At 45.3% G+C, this 22,565-nt stretch overlaps 1 protein-coding gene across 1 annotated transcript in view; it reads right to left on the bottom strand.

Annotated features, from left to right (window-relative positions):
- Positions 1-19,320: 19,320 nt before the first annotated feature.
- The window catches only part of Hpf1 (Histone PARylation factor 1), a 43,783-nt gene continuing 40,538 nt past the window's right edge, over positions 19,321-22,565 (bottom strand). The window contains exon 7 of the mRNA XM_084587909.1: positions 19,321-19,783. Within this exon, the coding sequence (XP_084444035.1) occupies positions 19,482-19,783 (302 nt within the window). The 3' untranslated portion in view covers positions 19,321-19,481. The remainder of the gene's footprint in view (positions 19,784-22,565) is intronic.

Genomic DNA, 22,565 nt, shown 5'->3' with positions numbered 1-22,565 from the left:
GCTGTCATACAGTGGGACAACATGATGTCGGAGCCGGTAACCGTATCTCGTGGTCTTAGGCAGGGATGCCCCATGTCGCCCATACTTTTTATGCTCTATGTGTCCCGTATGGCAAAACGACTTGCAGACAGTGGTGTGGGTTTTGACCTCACATACATGGAAAATGGTATTTCCCAGCATCGCCGCATCCCAGCCCTGCTGTATGCTGACGACATCGTTTTGATGGCGGACTCAGTCCCGGACCTCCAGACCCTGCTGGATATATGCTCGGAGGAGGGTTCAGACCTTGGCATGAGTTTCAATGCCAGGAAATCGGCGCTCCTGGAGCCCAATAGTATTAAAGCAGGAGGCGAGAAGCCAACCATGCGACTCCAGGGAACCGAGATTACCTGGACAGCGGTATGCAAGTACCTCGGCATCGAACTCACTGCTGAGAGAGCATATCTGAGGGACTATGAAACAAAGCTCCGCGCCAAGGCATTGGCGAGGAGAGCGCTCCTTGGCTCCAGGGCACTGTGGACGTTCAGCCGTTTCGAGGTTGTTAGGGCCCTGTGGAAGTTGGTGGCCGTACCTGGGCTCACCTACGGAAACTCCGTACTGTGCATCTCTTCAGCTACAAGGGGGGCCCTCGAGGTCCGCCAACGTGAGGCTGGCCGCCTTGCGCTGGGAGTCCATGGATATGTCACGAATGAGGCCGTACAGGCGACCTCGGATGGTCGTCCTTTGAAGCGCGTGAGACCACTGCCAAACTTGCCAGGCAGCGTCGCCTGAGTGCTCTGCCCGACGGTAGATGGTCCAGGGAGGTGTACAAGTACGTAGTACTTAAATGCTCCAACACCAAGTGGATGCTCCGAACTCGGAGGCTGGCCGAAAAGTACGGAATTCGCAAGCCGGCCTGTCAGAGGTACCCCAGCCTGCGTGGAGAAAGAAGATCCGCAACCAGGTTCGGGAAGCGGAAACAGAGAGATGGCTCAGAGAAACACAGGCGAAGTCATCTATGGCGGTATACTCCAGTGCCAAGCATACCATCACTAAAGCAAACCTCTACGACAACACACGAGGTAGCGGGCTGCTTTGCGAGGAACGGAGCGGCGTGCTGCGCACAAGGACAATACGAGCCAAATACACCGAGGGCTTGGATACCCGGTGCCCCAGGTGCGGCGCGGCCGACGAGACCATCCAACATGTAGTGATCGAGTGCCCAGAACTGCGACCCGCCCCCACTACAACAGCAACAACACCAACGGAGGCGCTTTTGACAGCACTCGGTCTACAGTCGACGTCACTACCGGAAGAGACTAGGGTCTAGGGTAATCATGAGGGCAGTGGAGACGACAAAGCGTCGCCTCGAGGACTGGTGGCGCAACAGAGAAGCCTGTTAAATTTCTTCTTTCTCTCTCTTTCTTACTTCTTCGGACTACTTGACTGAACATTTAGAATAGAATTTTTTCTCACTCCTCAATTTTTCTACCCGTTTCTCCTGGCCTGATCCAGAACTTTGTAATACCCCGATACAAAGGGGAATGGCCGCATCAGCATCAGCATCATCATCGATGCCGCCAAAACCGGTTTTCGCGCGCTCCCTCGTCCCTACGCCATTATTGACGCAGATCGCTTTCCCCAAGTCATGTAAACCTCGCCGTGCTGCACTGCGGGAGTACGCGAAGCGCGGCTGCTTTCGCGCAGCATTTTTCAACTTGGACTGCCTTGATGTTGCGTTCCTCAGTCCTCCAACCATATCTCAAATAGTTAGAGGACTTTAGATTTTCCAAGAGACCCAGAAAGGAGGCAGCGGCTGCTTTTCGATGGCGGCGAAAAGCTAGGCACCCTTGTGCTGTGCGATGTCAGTGCACATTCAAGAATCCCAAGTAGTCGAAATTTCCGGAGCCACCCCACTACGGCGTCTCTAATAGCCTGAGTCGCTTTGGGGCGTCAAACACATGAACCAAAACAAAAAGGAGGCTTCTGTGACTGGTGCGGGGCAAGTGGAAGAGGAGACCAACCAACTCCTCGTGTTTCCAGCGCTGCACGTGGATTCAGTGGTTTATCGCTTTTGCGTGTGGTGGGTGAGAGTCGTTCAGTATTATAGTATCGCTGGTGTGTCATATCTGCCTTGCCAATCGGCGTGAAAAAAAAAATCCTGAACATTACGTACTACATGCACATACACACGGCCAATTCTTTAACACTACTAAGCGACCGTCGAAAGGCCGACATTGCTGCGTCGGAAGACGTGGCAGATGGCAAGGCAAGCAAAGGTCTTTGCAGAGAAGGTCTTTACAATCTTAAGGAAGCAAGGAAGCAGTGGATAGTATCTTCCTTTAGAGAGCATGGGAAAGGTCTGGAGTTCATGCATGAATTACCTGATCATAATTCTTTATAGCTTTTAGACTTGAAGCTTGAGTTCTGTGGTGATCGGATGTGTTGGACGTATTCCCCGCACGCAAAGAAGCAGCTGCTACTTTTTGACTGCAGTCATTCAAAACTTGTAAAAAGAGGGATTGCTTTGCATCGAATCAGCGCTCAGAAAGTCATGCCCTCATACAAATTGGCTAGGCTCTTTGCAGCCGGGTTCTCCCATTCGCTAGTGACTGCGGTGGTTGGATGGATGGACTAAACTTTAATGTCCAACAGATAAGGTGATCTACCCACCCCCCGACACGCAGGTCAAGGGGCGGGTGCCGCCGCCTCAGAGGCAGGCCGGGAGGTCTTGGGTCCCAGCAGCCTCTTCAGCCAGTTGGACGAGTAGGAGCTGGAGCTCAGGGTCCGAGCTGCACAGCAGGGTCTCCCAGGTGTCTCTACAGCCTATATTGTTCGTCCTCCTGGGAGAATACGGGCATTCCCATATTATGTGGTCGAGGGTCCCTCTCGCCCCACAAAGATTGCACTTGTCACTCCTAGCCTCAGGGAACATGTGGTTCGCCATAACCGGGTGCGGATATGTATAAGTTTGCAGTCGCCTCCACGCCACTGCTTGTCTGCTGTTTAATTTCGGGTCTCGTGGGGGTACCAGTCTACGATCCAATCTGTAGTGCTGCGTGATCTCCCCATATTTTAGCAAGCGCTCTCCGCTTCCTCGGTCATCAAGTGGCCCTGTAGCGGCTCGGCGGTAGAGATCTCGAGCCAGCTTGTGGGCCGCCTCGTTGCCGGGGACGGCTTCGTGCGCAGGAGTCCAAATTATTTGAATTTTCCTATCCAACTTTTTCTGGCCTAGGATTCTGGCTGCTAAGGGCGAGATCCTGCCCTTGCTAAAATTTTGTATGGCAGTTTTGCTGTCACTTATGACAAACTTCGCTTCCGTTCCGACGCAAGCTAACGCGATCGCAGTTTCCTCGGCTATTTCTATGCTCCGCCCGCGCAAAGTGGCAGCTGTCACGGGATTGCCCCGGCCGCTGACGACCGTTGCTACCGTGAAACTGCCACCACCTCCCGCCGCGTCTACATAGGCCACTTCATGTTCCGAAATTTCGCCGAATCTAATTTCTAATGCTTCGGCTCGTTTTTTCCTCCTGTCTTTGTTATATTCCGGGTGCATGTTTTTTGGCAGCGGGGGAATCACCAAATTTTGTCTGACTTCTCCAGCTACCTCCACCTTGACCGTGGGACCCCTATCCGGATTTATTCCAACTTTCGTCAAAATGACTCTTCCTGTCTTCGTGGTGCTAAGTCTCTCAATTTGAGAGGTTCGCACCGCTTCCACAAGTTCTGCCCATGTGTTGTGTACCCCTAGAGCCATCAGTCTCTCTGTGGATGTGCATATGGGCAGTCCCAGCGCTCTTTTTACGCATTTTCTCATTAGAGACTCAATTTTTTCTTTTTCCACCGCTTTCAAATCTAGATACGGCGTTGCGCAGCTCACTCGGCTGAAGATGTAGGCCTGTATCAGTTTCATCAAATTTTTTTCCTTTAACCCTCGGCCTCTGTTGGCCACCCGCCTAATTAGGCTCAGGGTCTGCATCGCGTGATTCTCCAGCCTCTTGATGGTCTCGCCATTATGTCCGTGTGACTGGAGAATCAAGCCCAAGATTCTGATTTGCTCGACTATTGGTACCTCGTTACCAGCCACTTTAATTTTGATCTCCAACGGTGCCTTGCACCTTAAGTGCTTCGGATTGTATATAAACAATTCTGATTTCTGCGGCGAGCACGCTAGGCCTCTCTCTGCCGCGTAATCGACTATAATGTCGGTGGCGGCTTGGAGCAGGTTTTCGACGTACGAATCACTTCCCCGGTTGACCCAAAGGGTGATATCATCCGCATATATACTAAATTTTAATCCTTCGAGCTTTGCCAATTGCTCGGGGAGTTCCCTCATAGCCACGTTGAAGAGTAGGGGGGACAGCACTGATCCCTGGGGCATATACCCTTACTCCCTAGCTCTATTGCGGGGGATTCCAGCGTCTGGAACTTCATGCAGGCCGTTCTACCCGTCAGAAAGTCCCTGATGTACCGATATGTCCTGGTACCTACATTAATCTTGTTCAGCCCTTCCAGGACCGCCTCATGTTTTACGTTGTCGAAAGCCTTCGTGAGATCGAGCCCCAAAATTGCTTTCGCATCTTTAGACTGAGTCTATTATGTCATGTTTGATTTGGAGCATGACGTCCTGCGTACACAAGTGAGGACGGAACCCGACCATCTCATGTGGCCAAAGATCATCCTGCTCCATGAAATTCATCAGTCTGGTCTGGACGACGTGCTCCATCAATTTGCCCACGCATGAGGTTAAGGAAATTGGTCGTAAATTTGCTAGTTGAGGAGGCTTCCCTGGTTTCGGTATTAAAATAATGCTTGCCGTCTTCCACTGTTGTGGGAGCTCGCCTTTTTCCCAACATTCCTGCATATACTCCGTTAGATACCTAATGGAGTCATCATCTAGGTTCCTGAGCATTTTGTTCGTTACTCCATCAGGGCCTGGAGCCGACTTCGTTTTAAGTCTTACAATCTCCGCCCTCACTTCCGCTTCTGTGATGGGGGCGTCCAGCGCCTCGTTAGGCGCTCCACCATAGTCAGGAAGTGGGGTTCGTGAAGTTTCCCCCACATACGTCTCAATTAATTTGTTCATGAAATCGTCATCGTTCCCTTCGAAAGCGTGCCTCACTTTTGCCAATCTTATACCAGATTGCGTCTTCGAGTTGTCTGGGTCCAACAAGTGCCGGAGGAAGCTCCAAGTCTTGGAGAGGTTCATGCTCCCCTCCATTTCGTCACACTTGTCCCAATTTTGTTCGCATAATTTGAAAGTATAGTCTTCGATTTCCTTATTATGTCGCGCAATCCTTCTTCTGAGGTTGCGGTTCCATTTCTGCTTTTTGAGACGACGCTCCATGCTCTGCTTAGCTTCCCACATATGCAGAAGACGGCTGTCCGCAATCTCCGGGGCGTTATCACCTTCGAGCAATTTTGTTGCCTCTCTAACGTCCGATTTGAGCGCCGTCGCCCATTCCTCGATGCTTCTGATGGGTTCTAGTTCCTGAGCCCTCCTCATATCTCTAAATTCATCCCACTCAACGACGGCCGGTGCGCGAGCCCGGCGTGTTTTAACGCCTTTCCTCAGTGTGGAGACAATTATGTAGTGGTCGCTGCCAAAATTTTGATCCGAATTATGCCATTCTAGACCTTTTACGTTTTTCGAGAATGTTAGGTCTGGGGATGTATCCTTACTGACGCTATTGCCCACCCTCGTTGGGCTCTCGGGGTCCGTGTGCAAAGTGAGCCATAGGTCATGCGTATCCTCCCACAGCTGTCTACCTTTTGGGCACTGGTGCGGGTACCCCCATTCCTGGTGATGTGCATTAAAGTCCCCCACTATCAACAGTGGCTGGTTGTTTGAAATTTTGAGGGCCTTGCGAAGCAGAGCTCTGAACCTCACCTTCCTTTGCCTGGGTGAGCTGTATAAATTTAGAATGAATAGACTAGGGTCTTTCTGTTTTCCAGTTAAAACTTCTACAAACACGTTCTCGATCTCTCTCGACTCTAGATCGTGTTCAATGGCTGCAATGTTTTTTTTCACGAGCGTTGTGACCGAGGATTTCTCTCCCCTGCCACTATGAAATGACTGATATCCCGACAATTTTGCGGGCCCCCCGGTTTCCTGGAGAGCAATTGCCAATGGAGTCTCATCTAATAGCAAAAGGTACTGTTGCAGAATCGGCCGCTTGCGCCGGAAGCCGCGACAGTTCCACTGCCAGATTTGATTTTCATTTGCGCGCCTGGCCATTTTGCAGTTGCGAGACGACCTGTTCTATATTTTGTTGCCACCCGTTTATGGCGGCCATCTCATTCCTTAACCTTTGGCATTCCTCGGCCTGTTTCTGAACTGCCCCGAGGACAGCTTGAATTTGGATGTTGATATGATTCATAAATTCACTCATCTTGGCATCTAACCTTTCCAAATTTTCCATCCTTTTCTCCATAGCCTGAATAGGGTCGGTGTCTTGAATTTTGCGTTTCACCGGTGGTGGGAGGGACGGCTCTGTGACCATTTTATCCTGTCCCTGCGGCTGTTGACGTACCGCTTGGGAGGTCGTTTGTCTAGTGGGTTGTTGCGGAGGAAGTGTTGCCTGCCTCTGTGATTTCTTTAAGTTGTGGATCTCGGACCGCTGCGATTCGACTATCCCCGTTAAGTTTTCGATCATTTGCTTTAATTTCTCAATTTCCTCGTCTCGTTTACCCCTGTGATTATTTTCCTGGGAGACCTTGCCCGCAAAACTCACACCCTTACGTTCCATGCTCCTACCTCGTCTCCATGCGTTGGCAGTATCCCTTGAGCTTGAGCGTCCCCTGGACTGGCTCCTGGCACAAGAATCGGAGCGGTCTCTGGGCGGCGGCGGTGGTCTGCCTTGTTTCGTTTCCAGAATCGGGAAAGAGTCCTCGCGGAATTCGAAGTCTTCTTTTACTTTCGGTTCGCTTTTCCGACTCTGATGTCCCCCACCAGTCGTCGCTGCATGGTCCATCTTCTCCCAATGTCGCTTCTTCACTTCGTAGGGAGTGCGGAAAAGTTCTCGACACTTGGGGTCTCCTAGTGCATGGCCTTTGCCGCAGAGCTGGCATGTTGGTTCACATTTGTGTTCTCTTGACGGGTTCTCGAGGCCGCAGCCACGGCACTTGACGTTCGTCGGATCCGGGCACACGTCCTCGCGATGACCGAGTCGGCCACAGGCGACGCATACTTCGTATTTTTTGCGGTACAGCTGGCACCTGTGCGGCGTCCCGTTCAGATAAATCCATCTTGGCACTTCTTTCTCCTTGAAGAGAATGAAGATCGACTTGGAATCTTTGCCCAGTCTGCGGACGCCTCGAATCTCGGGGTTGTCCTTGCGATCTAGGCGGTATAGAATTTCTTCAACAGAATATCCGAGCGGAACCCCGTGGATGACTCCCTTGCCGCAGTGCTCGGGGGTGGCCACGTAGGCAGAAGTGTCCACTTTTTCACCGTCGAACATGAGGTGTTTCACGCTCACGTACTTCAGCTTCCTCTCCGCACTTGTAGTGATGACCAGAACGGAGTGCTGCTTCATATTTGGAATTATTATATCTTCCTTCTCTTCGCGTGGATTGATCCCCGCCGACATTTTGATGATGTCAGTGAGATGTGCTGTTCCATATTTGGTAAGCCTAAGTAGGCCTCCACGAGGTCGGAGAACAATTTTCTCGGCGCCATCTGGAATGCGCGTCTGCTGACGCTCGATCGACTTGGCCGCCATTTTCCTGCGTGCTTGCTTTTCCTTGGCTCGCTGTTTCGCAGTTTTCTGCCCGCTCTTCTCTAGCGGCACGTACCTTCCTCCTTCGTTCGTGAACCATTGTCCTGGTTCCGAAAGTTCCTCCGGTGTAATCGTGGTTCCTTCCACAATATCCATGATTCACAGCTTTCGCACGACCACGAGCGGCAAACGATCCCCCGGTAGGGACGCCGTGGGCCCGGTCGGCCGTTTTAGGCTTAGCGCCGTTAAGCTCAATTCAGCTACGTGCTGCGTCGAACAAACAAAGTCAAAAAATCGCAAAATAAAGTCCCACTTGCCGAAAAAATGGTATCCTCGTGGTCCTCTTCTCTTCTGCCGTCGATTGAGCACAAAAGCCAGGAAAGCAAGATCGACAGGCTGCCGCAAAAGCCAAAATTGAAAGTCTCCTAAGCAAGACAAAGAAAGTTACTGGTCGAGCTAGGCCAGAGGTCTCTGGAGAAAAGGTAAGACCAGTGGTGGTGCCCTACGTCCATTGCATGGCTCATAATTTGAAGAAAATTGCCAGACGCCATGGAGTACGGCTCGTTTTTTCTGCACTGAGAGAGCTAGGTGGCTTTTGCTTGTACTGTGCCAAAAATGAAAACAGCAAGGAATGAGGCTGCAGAACAAAGCACAGGAGATCCTTCGTGAAATGTGCCGAAGGGGTAGTCTACGAAATCCCCCTGTCGTGCCGCCACTCCTACATTGGTCACACTGGCTGGTGCGTGAATTAGCGAAAGAGGGAACATGAGAGAAATGTAGAACAGATGAAGGAAGGCATACATACATCTAAGCACAATAAAAAGTCATTGTCTCAGAATTGTGAGCCATATGTTTCACTGACGTACGCATTCTGGGCAAAAGTAAATATACTACATCAAGGGAGTCGACAGAAGCATTGTTTACCAAAAAGAAAGGCAACTTATGTGTAAACGACACATCGATCTCATTGTATAACGGTGGAAATTGGCAGAGCGTGCCTCATTACGTCGTTCCTGATATTTCGGTGACTTGTCTGTGCATGTAACAAAGCTCTATATGTACATTTCATGCATATAATAAAACCAGTAGAAAGTTAGCACTTTGTCTCGTCTCTCTATGTGTTTGTCTGTTATTTGTACCATTAAAATTATATAACAATGAATCAACTACTGTGGCGAAGATGCGGAATGAAATCTTGGCCTCGGTGGCTGCTTTTCGATGGAGGCAAAAAGCTGGGCTTGCATAAGCTGTGCGATGTCAGTGTACATTAAATAACCCTAGGTGGTCAAAATTTCCGTAGGCCTCCACTACGGCGTCTCTCATAGCCTGAGTCTCATTGGGACGTTAAACGCTAAAACCAAACCAAAAAGAAGGGGAGGATATACTTTATTTGGATATGCATGAAGTGCCCTCTGGTGATTGCTCTTCAGACAAGGAGTCTGTTGTGATTCAGGAAGTATAAAGGCCTGGAAAGCTGGCAAGGCCCATCGATCTGATTCTGAGATCACAGACCTTACAGCAGCATATAACAGGTCTAAGCAAGATCACGCCATGTCCACAAGCAGTGTCATAAACCTGCAGTCACAAGTTCGCAACCTTCAGAAAGAGGCAGGAAATGTCTCTCGCAACAGCAAAGTATTTAAATAAGTACCAAATTCGGGCCCTTACTCAAACCAACCATCAAGGTAGCTTGTGGTCAGCACAAACAGTGAAGCAAGACTTACAAATCAAGTTTACCTGTGACACAACCAGTTATGAAATGCTTACAAAGATGGTCTATCCTCTCTCCTCAAGCAGAACATTAGCAAGGATTCAAGGCCTTAAGTTTCTGCATTTTGAAGCGATTAACGTCATGAGATGCAAAGCTATATACTGCTTATTTTAATGTGGAAGCATTTCTTGGCTTCCTTGGGTAAGGTTGCTGCTTAATGCATTAACTAGAAACTTGATTTGGGCTTGTTGGTTAGAATGCATAATAGTAAGAGGCAGCACTACAGACAAGGACGAATGCAAGACAGCACCAGCCCTGTTGTCTTGTGTTCGTCCTTGTCTGCTTGCACTGCATCATTATTATGCTTAATGCAGTTGATGATCTGTATGTACCACCACATAATGCGAAAACATTTCTTGGCATATGAGAGATGTCAGTCGATTGAGCCTGTCATCAGAGTATATCCAGTCATCGGCTCAGCTTTCTTGGGCCATGCACAAGAGCATTACACTATAGTCACAGTTGACCACACCTCGTGTAAAACTGCAACACACTCTCATGTTGTGCAGTAAACATAGTCATCTTCAAGTTCCAACTGCAACACACACTCCCGCTGTGCAATTAACATCACCGTCTTTATCAATTTCCATCTGCGGCGCTCCTTCATTTCATTCAGGCACATATGCCATACACATACGCCCTCTGGCCGAGTGCAGCCAAGGCCCAATCACAGAGTGTCGCAAGAATCCACCAGGAGGCATGAAAGACCTTGCAGTGGTTCCGCATTAATGCATGTAAATAGACTTAAGTGCATCCCTGAAATTATTTGAAATATACATAACTGAGCTCAAAAACAAAAATCTCATTTATTGTGCAGTTATTTTCATTACACAGAAAAAAATGGGGTAGCATAGCTGACTCAGGATCCAAAGATCTTAGTCACTTCAATTCCCATCACTAATGAGCTGGATGAGTTGGCAGTACGCCAACATTTGGCTCACGTGTTCGTGCAGAACAGGCTATGGATAATGTATCCTGAAACAGTCTTCCACAATCCTCCAACTTCAGCCGCAGTCACAATTTTATTTTGGAGCCATACAATGAAATATTATTTGTCATTTTGTTTCAGCTGCATGTGAACAGGTATAACCAATAGTGTGAAATATGTTTTACTTGTATAGTTATCATCCTTGTTGCAATGCTGCACATTTGTTATATTCCTCTCATTGTTCTGCAACTGCTTGTATGTGACTGCCTGTCTCTGCTCATATGGTGATACTTTTCATCTTTTTTCAATAAAATGTGCATTTTTCTTCAGCGTATTCAGAGGTTGTCAAGGCATGATCCTAGCTTTTTCTCTTATCCTTGTAATGAAAAATAAAGGCATTATTATTTATCATTCTTAATCTTATTACTGTTGTTGATATTGACTGATTCTGTACCATTCCTGGTTTCTGCCATACAATCAGTAATGTAGAGGCTTTGGCAGCTCCACACAATGTCAGTGTATTTTCTAATTTATTATTATTATTTGTTGTCTTATTTTCCTTCTGTTTTTGTCTTGTTCTCCTTGTCAAAGTTCTTTTATTCATCGCTTAATCACCTAACAGACACTTCTTTAAAATGAAATTTTAACCAAAACAGTTTTTAGTGTTTATATAAGCATCTCTTGACCTAACTAAAATTTGAATTGGATGGGTACTACTCGTTTCAAGTGAGCCGGACACAGAGTGCCACAAAATAAAAGATGAGCTGGGCTCAACAGGAGCCAGGAACAGCAGCCGGCTTGCAATAAGCCTGGCTCATCCAAGCCCGCTATGTTAAATAGGACCTTGATTACTTTTCTTTTATGCTGCATCTGTATCTATACATGACTGCATCTGAAACGATTTTATTTCTGGCCAAGGCCAGCATTTCTCTCATTGGCTTTGACGAACCTACTTCGTTGTGAAACCATGTGAATTCTGTGCAATAAACAATAATTTTGCTACTATCATTATTATTATTATCCTCTGCTCCTTCCTTTATTTTCCACAGCTAATCCTGGAGCCTCAAGTCAGCTACAAACTTGGATATGATGAAGAGTTTGGTTAAGGTGGCCTGAAGGCAAAGGTGGTGCAAAATATGAGCAATCCAACAGTCAGCATTCCTTAAGGCATGTCTATGCATCTTCTTTTTTGCACTGCACTTTCAGCTTTGGTTTATTCAGTATAGGTAGAGAATTCGTGTTTCATGATAAGTGATGCCGCAAAAAGTTTCGAGATGAGAGCTGCAACTTAGATTTGGGAACTACGAGAGAATTTCAAGCTTAAGAGCATTAACATAAAACAAGTCAGCAATTCATATATGCTTGGTGTTCTCTCGCTGCGCACAGTTTAACACAGTCTTTTAATGTTTGCAGTGTCGCAAAATACCCCACGTGTACTTGTAGATTTCGGCAGTTGTGAAAGCACCATGTAGATACTGCATTCATCTGACATGTACTTTTTGTATTTTAATGGTGCGAAGGATGCTGGTGATAATATTAACCTGGAGACATGCACAGTCTCTTGCGATAGCCGTTGAAGCAACCGAGTTAAGGTTCTTTTTATTCCTTTGTTCAAAGCTTATATGTATTAGTGACCCCTGAGTGTAGTACCTCATCTTACGTTGCTTTGTATTCACTATTTGGTTTAGCAAAGATGAAGGATCAAGTGACTCTAGTGGCTGTAGTAGCAAACTTTGTGAACAGTGTTACAATGGTTGCTCCAAAAATAGATTTCCATTTCATTGCATTGGCATAGGAGATCACAGGTATATGTCACTGAGGTTTAAAATGTTTACTCTACACAACAGAACAGCACAGGTCAAATCTTTTAAAGTGGGGAACCTTGTTAGCATGTGTGAGTAAGGCAAATGATGAGGACTGTGATGATACCCCCTCCCTCCCTCACCTCCCTGCTCTTGCTTTCCTTCTTTTTTTTTTTTTTTTGCAGTCTCCTTGCCCTGCATAGAGTGGAAAACCACCTTCTAATCCAGATCACCTCCCGACCATGCTGTTCATTTATTGCTTATTGAGCGTCAAATGTTGACTGGTTTATTTGCAGCTGGCTTTTTGTTGTTGTTTGTCTTCTTTTGCTCCTGTCTGGCAGCGACAGGCAGCGACAGGTAAGACGCCCGACCACTGTGCAGGAGTTCGCAGGTTCGAGCCCGACCACGGCGGCTGCGTTTCGATGGAGGCGAAACTAAGTGGCGTTCGTGTGCTGTGCGATGTCAGTGCACGTTAAAGATCCCCAGGTGGTCGAAATTCTCCGTAGCCTTCCACTACCGTCTCCCCTTTCTCTCTTTCCGCTTTCACTCCTACCTTTGTCCCTTCCCTTACGGGGCGGTTCAGGTGTCCACAGAGCAAGTGCGACAGATACTGCTCCTTTCCCTTCCTGTGAACCAATTATTATTATCATTATTCACTAGCACTGAAAATGTCTTCATCAAATGTGATGCTTCGCCTCTCCTGTCCTACCTGTGCATTACCCATGAGCAGCGGTTGCTACAGTCTGCTTCAGACTGCTTTCCCTGCTCTATCCTGCTGCAAAATGCAATATTGCTCCAAAACTGCTCCAAACTCTCTGCCTCCATGTTCTGCCATCAAATTTAGCAGAACACAGGAACATTTCACCGCACTGGGGGCAAAGATATAATGCATCTTGCACTGGGCTTAATAGAAATAAAATTTTTGTAAAGGAAGGAAGCATGGAGCATAATAAATTTTTTTTGCAAGTAAATTTAGTATGGGCCACAATGACTGGAGGAAACTAATTTCTAAAAAGATGCACTGTGCATGTAGTATATAGCACCTCCTTCCAGCCTTTTGAATCGCCGGTGGAGAGAGAAGCAAGAGCAGCAAGTGAAGCAGATAGCACAAATTGCTGTGAGCCGTCAGGAAACGTGCCCGACTGCAAAAACTGCATCAGTTATTTAATGCTTTCGCGGTGAAAACAAGCAGGTACTTCACCACTGAGCCTCTCTGTTAGTGACAAGCATGTCAGGCATATGGCAGACAAAATCACAAAATCACACTTGAAGTGTAATGGGTTGGTATGCCAAAGGTGTCAATCATTAGGGAGCTACCCAAGGGTGTTGGAAAGCCATACAGGGCCTATTGCAAAGATGCTAAAAATGAGCTCTAGCATGGCTCAAGCAAGAAATTATTAACTATTGACAGGAGGCAGTGAAGTGAGGAAGCTGACGGTTGAAAAGGTTACCCTTCAGTGCCATCTATCTTTCCTGAATGCCCTACTGACTAGTGCTCAGGAATTTATCAGTACAGGCACAGGATCAAAAATGGTATGCACTAGATAGAGAGCAGAAATATCTGAACTCGATTAGTGGCGCTGCTTGAGGGCATCAAAGTGGTAGACATGACGGATTTCTTGACATTTAAATCTATCAAGTTAAAATAGGCAAGCAGTTTAGGTCAGGCTGCTAGTCTGTTCCAAGTTGTTGCTCAGGTCAGCCTGTGTTATATCATACATCTTTACATGCTTTGGCCATTTGTCTTGTCAAAGATGAGTGCGAAGTTGGAAAAGCATCTAATTTGCATAAAAAGGAATCAGATTGGGAATTTTGTTTGTCAGAAGAAAAAACAGCAATTATCAAAGGCGTTCGACCTTAGAAATGTGCTTCAAAACAAAATTCAAATACTCGAAAACTCTAGTTTCATTGCTCCAAAGCTGCTCCAAAATGACATTATTACTGTTCCCTGAACTGCTCCAAAATCCCCAAACCTGCTTCCACCCCTGAATGGTACACCGACAAATTTTTGACCAAGAAGTCGCTGCTTTGTTCTTTCATGGCCTATCTCAAAGAAACTGACAAACCCTGCATGAAGACATGCACAGCTCACAAAGAATGAAGAAGCAAACGGTTGCTTCGTATGCGAGAGTAAGGCTATGCATTCATCTTCGACAGATTCCAAATACCAAACTGAGTGGTCACGGAAGCAAGACTTTTTGTTCAGGAGTCAACCTTATGTAAACTATTGAAGTTTGGAGTTCTGTGAAACCTTTTGCCTGTCTGATTTCTCTGCATCTGTGTACATATCTCGTCACAATTATTTTCTAATCGTGAATGCCTATCATTCATATCAAATTTAAAAGCGAAGTATTGTTCTCTGTTTACATTGTCGTTAATCACAAAATGAAAATATGTTCCTAAAAAAGAAATACTTTCATGTTTGCTTGTTCGAGTTTTGTGCCCCTTTAGAAGCAAGCTTGTTAAACTTCAACAAACAGGCAACAGCTTACATATATTTACTCTTTCAGATATGTTCTTCCAACATAGCTTGCATATGTTCCATTTTTAATCAATCAGATACAGTTGCTTCCACCGAGAAATCTGTGTCTGAAATTTTATCAAAATACTAACAAGGCATGCACATATGTTGCCCCATGTGTTTCAGCTAGATAGCTTCTCCAAAGGCAGAAACCATCTGAGAAGAAAATGGACAGATTTTAACATGATTAAAATGGAGGCACACAATAAAAAAAAAAAAAAAAAAAAAATTAACATGCCAAGTGACGACATTACAGTCCTCTTTCACCAGTGTTAATTGCTCCACCATCTAAAGGCAAGGTTTGGCTTAGGGAAGTTGCATCCGTTATAGCGCTTTTGCACTAATAAACTCTACAGCCCACTGAACGGATTATGGCCATCTTTTTTCAGCTTTCTGTTTGCACCGAAAAAGGATTAGCATATGTTTGAAATTTTTGTTTCAACAAAGGTTAAGGTTTAGAATTCTCTTAAAAAAAAATGCACTGTGATACTTTTTTTTTTCTTATTTGTCTCAATTTACGAACCCGTGGCAAGCGCTAAGCGAGCAGTTCTCCTCCAGTAGCAGACGACGCAGTAGTCCTCACTGTAAGCAGGGGTGCACGCATCGATGCAACCTAGCAACACTCCCATGCACTCGTATCGCGGTGTCTTAAAGATACAGCGCCTTCAAAATGAGGTTTCGTAATATTGCAGACTGCTTTAGGGTGAGCTATACGTTTCTTCATGAAGAGACGAGAACGTGCTTGCACTGTGAAATCATAAAAATGCATTTAAAACTTCTGTTTACATAGGGCACATTCCCACTCTGGATGCCAAAGGGCCCACTGATCAGGAGGAAGACAGGAAACTTCAATTTTTCTACTTTAGTTTGGATGATCGATTTTTATGTAAGTGAAGCACCACGTTTGATTTTTACTTTGTTATCAAACACAAAGCTTCATATCACAGATTGTCAGCAGGCATAAATCTGAAAGGGCTTGACTAGGCCCCTATCCACATTAAGTTTTATATCAGTGGCAACATTCGTGTTCAGAATGCACAAAATGCACAAGGGAGCACACGCAGGAAGATATTAGAAACTTCTCCCTTCTGGTCACCGAGAGAGGTTGCCAGGCTACCGCGCCTACAAGTGTTCTTTGTCGCGATAATAATAAATGTTGCATCCCCTCCGCTGTGAGTAAATGATGAAAAAAGGTGCACCCTCATTATGAAAACACAGATCCTGGTCTGAGCCTGGACTCATGATCAGAATGTAGCTCAAGAAGTGCCGTCTTTGCCAAAGGCAACCGAGCAGCCCCGCTGAGTAGGCGCAGGACTGAGCAGCAGCGTGGTGGTTGCTGGCTGCTGCTATTTAGCGGTGAGCGTAAAGTGGATGATGTTAGGCTGCTCCCTCGCTAACTTTCCTGGGCTAATAAAATGTAAGCAGGTAGCATGTATGGCTCCAATTTCGTGCCTTCGGAGGGCTGTGCTACTGAGGGAGGGCACTGCGCACAGCAAAACCTACTCAACGTTCAATATTTCACAGGCGCAGTTAAGCATGCGCTCTTTGTTAGAACATCTTGCACATTTAATGCCAGTATGCAGCATATGTAATTGCAAGGAGTTAGAAAACACACTGTTCTCTAGTTTGGAGTGTTTGCAAGTAAGATTGGGCAAGGTTATCAAAAAATCTGTTTGGTTTTTGTGACACCTCATTGAGCTGGACAGAGAAAAATTGGGAAATATTTCTGGCTCTTTCAAGTGTGGAAGTTGCTAGTTATGTAAAGACGCAAATCTGCCAATGCCACATTTGCGGCCGCTTGCTAACTAAATGTCAGTAATGTTTTGATGATTGTATGCCGTGAACGGCACAAATTGGAGTAAGGATTTGAACTTCCGCAAAAATATTTGGCAATGTAGCAAATGTGCGATGTAAATGCTCCTTAATGTGTGATCCCCCAAGGATGCCTCTCTGTTATGAAGGGTGCAGGCTTTTCAGTTGCCTTCAGCCTCCCGCTGAACTCTCACCATGTTGCGGCCAGGGACTTCAGCAAGGATGGGCAGTCTCAGCTTCCGAACGTGATCATTCGTGGCAGTTGAAGGTTGCATCCAGTGGATCATTTAATGAGTTACTGAAGGTACCATTCTGCAAACGGGCATTGCACTATCAACCAAATTGCTCAGTGATAGCGAGCAGAACAAAAATAATTCGTAGTCCTAATGCCGCGTGTTCGATTTTCTGCTCATTTCGAGATCATATTGCTATTAGGTTCGGAACATGTTTCCCTAAAGGAACTGCTCCACATATTATAGTGAAATTGCATGAGTGGTATTCGAGATGTGAGTGACATTGCTTCACGTATTGTGAAAATGACTGATGCAGGTCAATTCAAGAAGATTGCCAATACGAAATGTATTATGCACTTTTGTATGTTATCAAATGCCACTATGTACAGTATACAGCAACAAGGGCACAAAACTCTTGGAGATCTTGCTTCATTTTTTCTCCCCTCCAGCTTAACGAAGCACAAAAACAAACGTAATCATGGTCCAAAAAGAAGACTGGAAACCTCAGACAACAGAGTATCAAATTCTCTTGAACGCATTTTTCGAGGCTACTTCAAAGCAATCTTCGCGTCGAAAGGCCTTTGTGAGCGCGAAGGTTTTGAGAAAGTGACTGCAGACTTCTGCGGAACATTACCCCACCCACCGGATGACATGATTGGTCCAAAAAGAAGACTGGAAACCCCAGGCAACAGTGTATCAAATTCTGGAGATTCGTTCCATGCCTTACTATCCTGATATTCCAAACCAACAGTAAAGCAAGTAAATGCCTTATCGTTGCAACTGCTGCAGACTAATATTAAATGCGCAAAGTATTCTTGTAAAAAACGGAGCGTTGGGCAAGTTATGCTGTGCTGAGTGCCCTTTCTCAGTAACACAATGCTCTGAAGCCAGATCAGACGCCGCACACGGTAACTCGTTTCCTTTTTATCATCTCGGAAAGGAGAGCAAGGCAGCACGCTCACGCTCGCTGCTGAAGAGCAGCAGCCAGCGGCCGTAGCGCCGCCACTCAGCCCCGTGCCTGCTCCGCCTGTTGGCGAGGCAGCTTGGTTGCTTTCGGCAAAGACGGTACCTCTTGCAAGCGGAAGGCTACTCAAAAGCATTTCATTACAACGCAGACTGTGCAAATATAATTACAGTTGGAAATTTGTACCTTGCCTAGCTACTTACCATCTGGTTTGTCCTTTACTCAAACATTAGTCGTTGCCCCGCCGGCTCAGTGGTAAGGGTGCTCGACTGCCGATCCCAAGGGCGCAGGTTCAATCCCAGCTGCGGCAGCCAAGTACTGTTCGATGTCAATGCACATTTAAACAACCCCAAATAGTTACAATTTCTGGAGACCTCCACTACAGCTTTGGGACGTTAAACCCCGTCGGCCAAGAGCCTGATGCATGAGCTGGATGTCAAGAATCCACAGAATTGTCAGTTTTGCACTTTCAGCCATTATACCCACCAGACCAGTGCTAAGGGAAGATGGCTACACAAGGAAAGGCAAGGATATGGTTGTATACATTCTTTAAGGTTAATTCAACTTAACTGTCAAGGTGGAATCTGCATTCAGAAGTGACAACTGTTTATGACACCTGTTCGAACAAACAAAAAAAAAAAAAAGCTTCAATTGCGCCACACACAGCGCAATAAATTTTCAAGGATTTAGATCATTTCAAGCACCTCTTTGCCTGGAACTGCTATTTTAGACGATGACCATGACATTTACAGTAGTTGCAGAGGAAACAAGGATGTGAAGCTCCCCCTGTCATGGAATGTCATCTCCTATGCCAAGTCCAATCAATACAATGGGTACTGGCATGCACTCCACCTTCTGTCGAATATGCCTCTTTAAGGGTGTAACAGAGGCACCAGCATGGTTCTAAATCACTTTAATTACATTGTACAAATTCTGGCATACATTTCTTTGGGAGTAATGTGGTGAGGGGTAGCAAATGGCATTTTTTTACACATTGCTTTCAACTGGGCTCTATTTGCATAATCTGTTAAGGCTTTTTTATTACAAAGTCAAAAAGCTTACCACAACATTAAATTATATGCACAATAGTTTTGATGCCACACCTTAGTTAACCAAGCAAAACATTAAAATGTTGATCTCCTTACAATGATTGGTTAGCAGAGTAATAGAGTGCCATACATGACTGAAGTTACAAACAATTGCTTTTTAGGTTTTATCCTACAAGAGATGCATGGAATTTGTGGATCATGTGGCTATGTGCATAATAAGCCATGTGCAAAAGAGTTGCTACAAATAAGAGTGCTAATGCCTACTGCTATCACCATGAAGTAACTAGCCAGATTGTCCCATGCCTCTGACAAAAAAATTAAGTTGCAATTCATTGGCATCAAAGAGCTTTGCCTCAAAAATGTGACTTCAAGCTCTGTGGTAAGAAAAGCAGCCGGATGCCACCCAGTTAATTCAAAAAGTAACTTTATTATGAGTGCTGAAACATATCCAGACTCCAGATAAAACAAGTTCACATACTCAAGCTTAGTATTATTTTTCAAAGTAGTATAAATGGTAGTATAGCATTACATTAAGATATGAAAAAAAAAATGCAGTTGAAAGAAACATGTAACATGCACAAAACACACTTCTTGTGTGCCAGGGTATGCATATGACAGGTGTAAACTAAAATATCATGTCCATTCACTTGTCCCGTTATACAGAACCTGAGGAGCACCTGAGCAAAGTAAGAAGTGGCACTCTAATTCAGAACACTGACATTAGAAGTTTTCCGTCTGCGTTTCAGGTGGGCTTTTAGAATGCGAGCAAATGGTTCTCTGTTAAGAAGCTGGTAGGCCATGGTGCCCAGCATTTCAATGGTTGGATGCAGACTGGTGTGGCCAGAGCAGAAGAGTGCAAGGCTAAACTCGAGGCCCATGCCATAGTCGCACTCGTCGTTGGCAATGTTGACCCAAGAGACTAACTCCAGCAGTTTGTCCTTGTGGGGTCCTGTCCCCTCACCATCATCGCCTGAGAACTTTGCCAAAAATTTCTTCAGCTCAGCTGTAAAGTAAATGGAGAAAAATCGTTGTTCAGTGGATGGCACCCACTGTAAAGAAAACCATTAGGTTAACACTTGCAACATCCATAGAGCTACCAACTCTCCAAGGATTGATGTTGTTACCTGGAAAGTGAAAGAACTGGGAAGCTCAAATTGCAACAAAACTAAATATGCACCCAATAAGGCCATATAATTTACTTTTATTTTATGTAGTTCATTGCAATATTTCCCTATATGCAAGCCGCTTACAGTGCAATCCTCTTAGAGACCACCTGAACAGTGCCATCTGCCTTTCATTATTGTGGCCTCTTAAACTGGTACTTCATTTTGCTTCCTGCTTGCAATTATTACATTAGCAATAATGGGAATTTGCATAATTAAGGGAGTCATAAGTTCCATGTGTATCAAACCTCTTTTCCTCCGCATATTTTTGATAAGTGAGAACATTCCAATAAAGCGGTGCAGACTGGTATTGAAAGAAAAAAAAAAAAAAAAAACAGCACAAGTTTGAGGATGCTTCATCAACATTATCAGCTTAGCCGTGTCCACAATGGGGTCACTGATCTCTATTTAGCCCTGTCTTGAGTCAGCTGTGGCTACCCCTATGACCACAAATTAATCTCATCTGCCCACCTAGCACTCTGCTGGTCCGTGCTGTGTTTACCTTCTTTTGGAACCCATTACATTACATTTAGGATCCCTTTGCTATCTGTTTTCAGTGTTACACATCCTGGCCGCATCCACTTAGAGGATATTATGAACTCATATTTGTTCCTTGACTCATTGACTTCCTAGCCATCTCTTAACATCAGTCTTACAATTTTCTTTTCCATAGTGAGAGTTAAATGCTAAAAAACTCCATCAACTTGCTCTTGACATTAAATATTTGGTACTGTAGTAAACAAAGTGCGAAATTCATTAGTCACCTGCAATGTCAATAAACTTCACCTCATTTTGTTAAAAGTTGGGATCTGGACTCTTGTGTTTAGCCGGGATAGTGCCACTAAATCCAGGATGGCTAATAACTGCATGCATTCATTGCACAGTGTTCATTTTCCCTGCTGCATATTTGTGCAGCAGTGCATCCAGGCAAATATCTCGCTGGCACTACACCACCAGTCCTACCTACTGGCAAGTATGATAAATGTTCTTAGAAAGAAAGTTTCCTATCAGCTACACTTTCTGACACCTGTATCACATTAAAAGTGCACAACCAATGGACCCTGGGTATGCATTAAATCTCGAAGTGCCTGACCATCTGGAAGTGTTAGCCAAATTTTGTGTACTATTGAGGGCATAAGTACCTAGGACGTGGCTTCAATAAACGTTACTAGCACTAGCTTCAGTTTGAAAATACTCCGCCTTTGCTGTACATTGCAGCGGCACCCAGACATTTTCTGGGGTATGACACAGCGGTTGAATTCGGCCCCTGACTAACACCTTAGAGCAGCAGTGAATGCTGGGGCTCGATGGGCAAAGGGAAGCATTTTAGAAGTAATTTTTTCCGAAGCAATAATGCGGGCGTTCAGTTTTTTTCAGTAGCTGCAGCCTTCATAGTCGCAAAACGGTTAGGAACTAATGTAAAACTTTGCAAGTAGCCATTCTTGCAGTGCAACAGCCTGCACGCGGGATGCTTGTCTGGTTTTCACCAACAGGGAAGACTACATTTTTCTGATATATTTTGCGCGATTTGTGCGAGCAATCAAACGCCCACGCCTACTTTTGAGAAACTAGGAGTGTGTGCATGCTTTAATTAAGACAAGTTGTCTATGTGTCAAAAAGCTTCAAGAGCAGGCTTTGCAATTTTTTTCCTACCACTCTTGGCAATTGGAATAGTGAAGCACATCAGAATAGTGGCATGAGCAACTGCCGGTCATGCAATTTGGCAGAATAAATAGGGATTATTCCCAGCTTTGGTTATTGTTGGTTAAGTAATCCAAAATGAAATGAGCGTGCATGCATACTGATCAATGGGCAATCTTAATGCATAGCTTTATTTGTTTCTTACCTGTCGTGTACGGAATGTGCGTACAGAACGTGTCTGCAGTGGCTGTGTAGCTTATGACTGCACTCGACTAAGTGTAATTGTCCATTTAATTGTGTCTATACTGAATGCTGCATCATTAAGTAATGTATTGTTGGATTGCTTTCTAAAGTATACTTTCGCTGGACTAACTTTAGGACTCATTTAGTTGTCATTAATTAGTTATCCATGATTAAAATATATATCTTCATGTTGCAGCACCAAATCCTGCATCGTTAGATAGCTTATGACTAATATAAATGCACGTCTGTATTGATTATCGTAATCAGTGAATGGTGCTTAAATGCGAACGTTACACTACAGCATCAAATCATATATCTTCGGACAGCTTGTATCGAGTACGATTGCACTACTGACTGCACCACACATGCTGCCAGGCAAGTTGCTGTTACGTCTTGCTGTGAACAGAAAGCGCGGTAACTTGGAGAGGGATGGAAGCGTAGGTAAACGCAGGCGACCGCGCTGCGTAAAAAATATCTATGCTACGATAAACGGCACTGAATAAGCACGTACAACACTAGGAATCTTCGTGCATTCAAACACAAATACATGCACAATAAACAGGTGTATTGCGTTTCGTCTCCATGAAGATGCAGAGTGTGGCATTGAACTCGTCACAAGAATATGTAGGTTTGCTTTTCTCCTGCCCTTGCAAACACAGGTTCTTGTGGCATAGTTGCCAGGGGCAGTCTATGTGATTGAACAAATAACATGCCCCAAGAGCTAATTGCTAAAAAGAA

The sequence above is a fragment of the Amblyomma maculatum genome, chromosome 1 (assembly GCF_055883805.1).
Source record: "Amblyomma maculatum isolate TAMU_Amacu chromosome 1, ASM5588380v1, whole genome shotgun sequence".
NCBI lineage: Eukaryota > Metazoa > Arthropoda > Arachnida > Ixodida > Ixodidae > Amblyomma > Amblyomma maculatum.
Note: the sequence above shows the minus strand (reverse complement) of the source record. Positions and strands in the feature narration are given on the sequence as shown.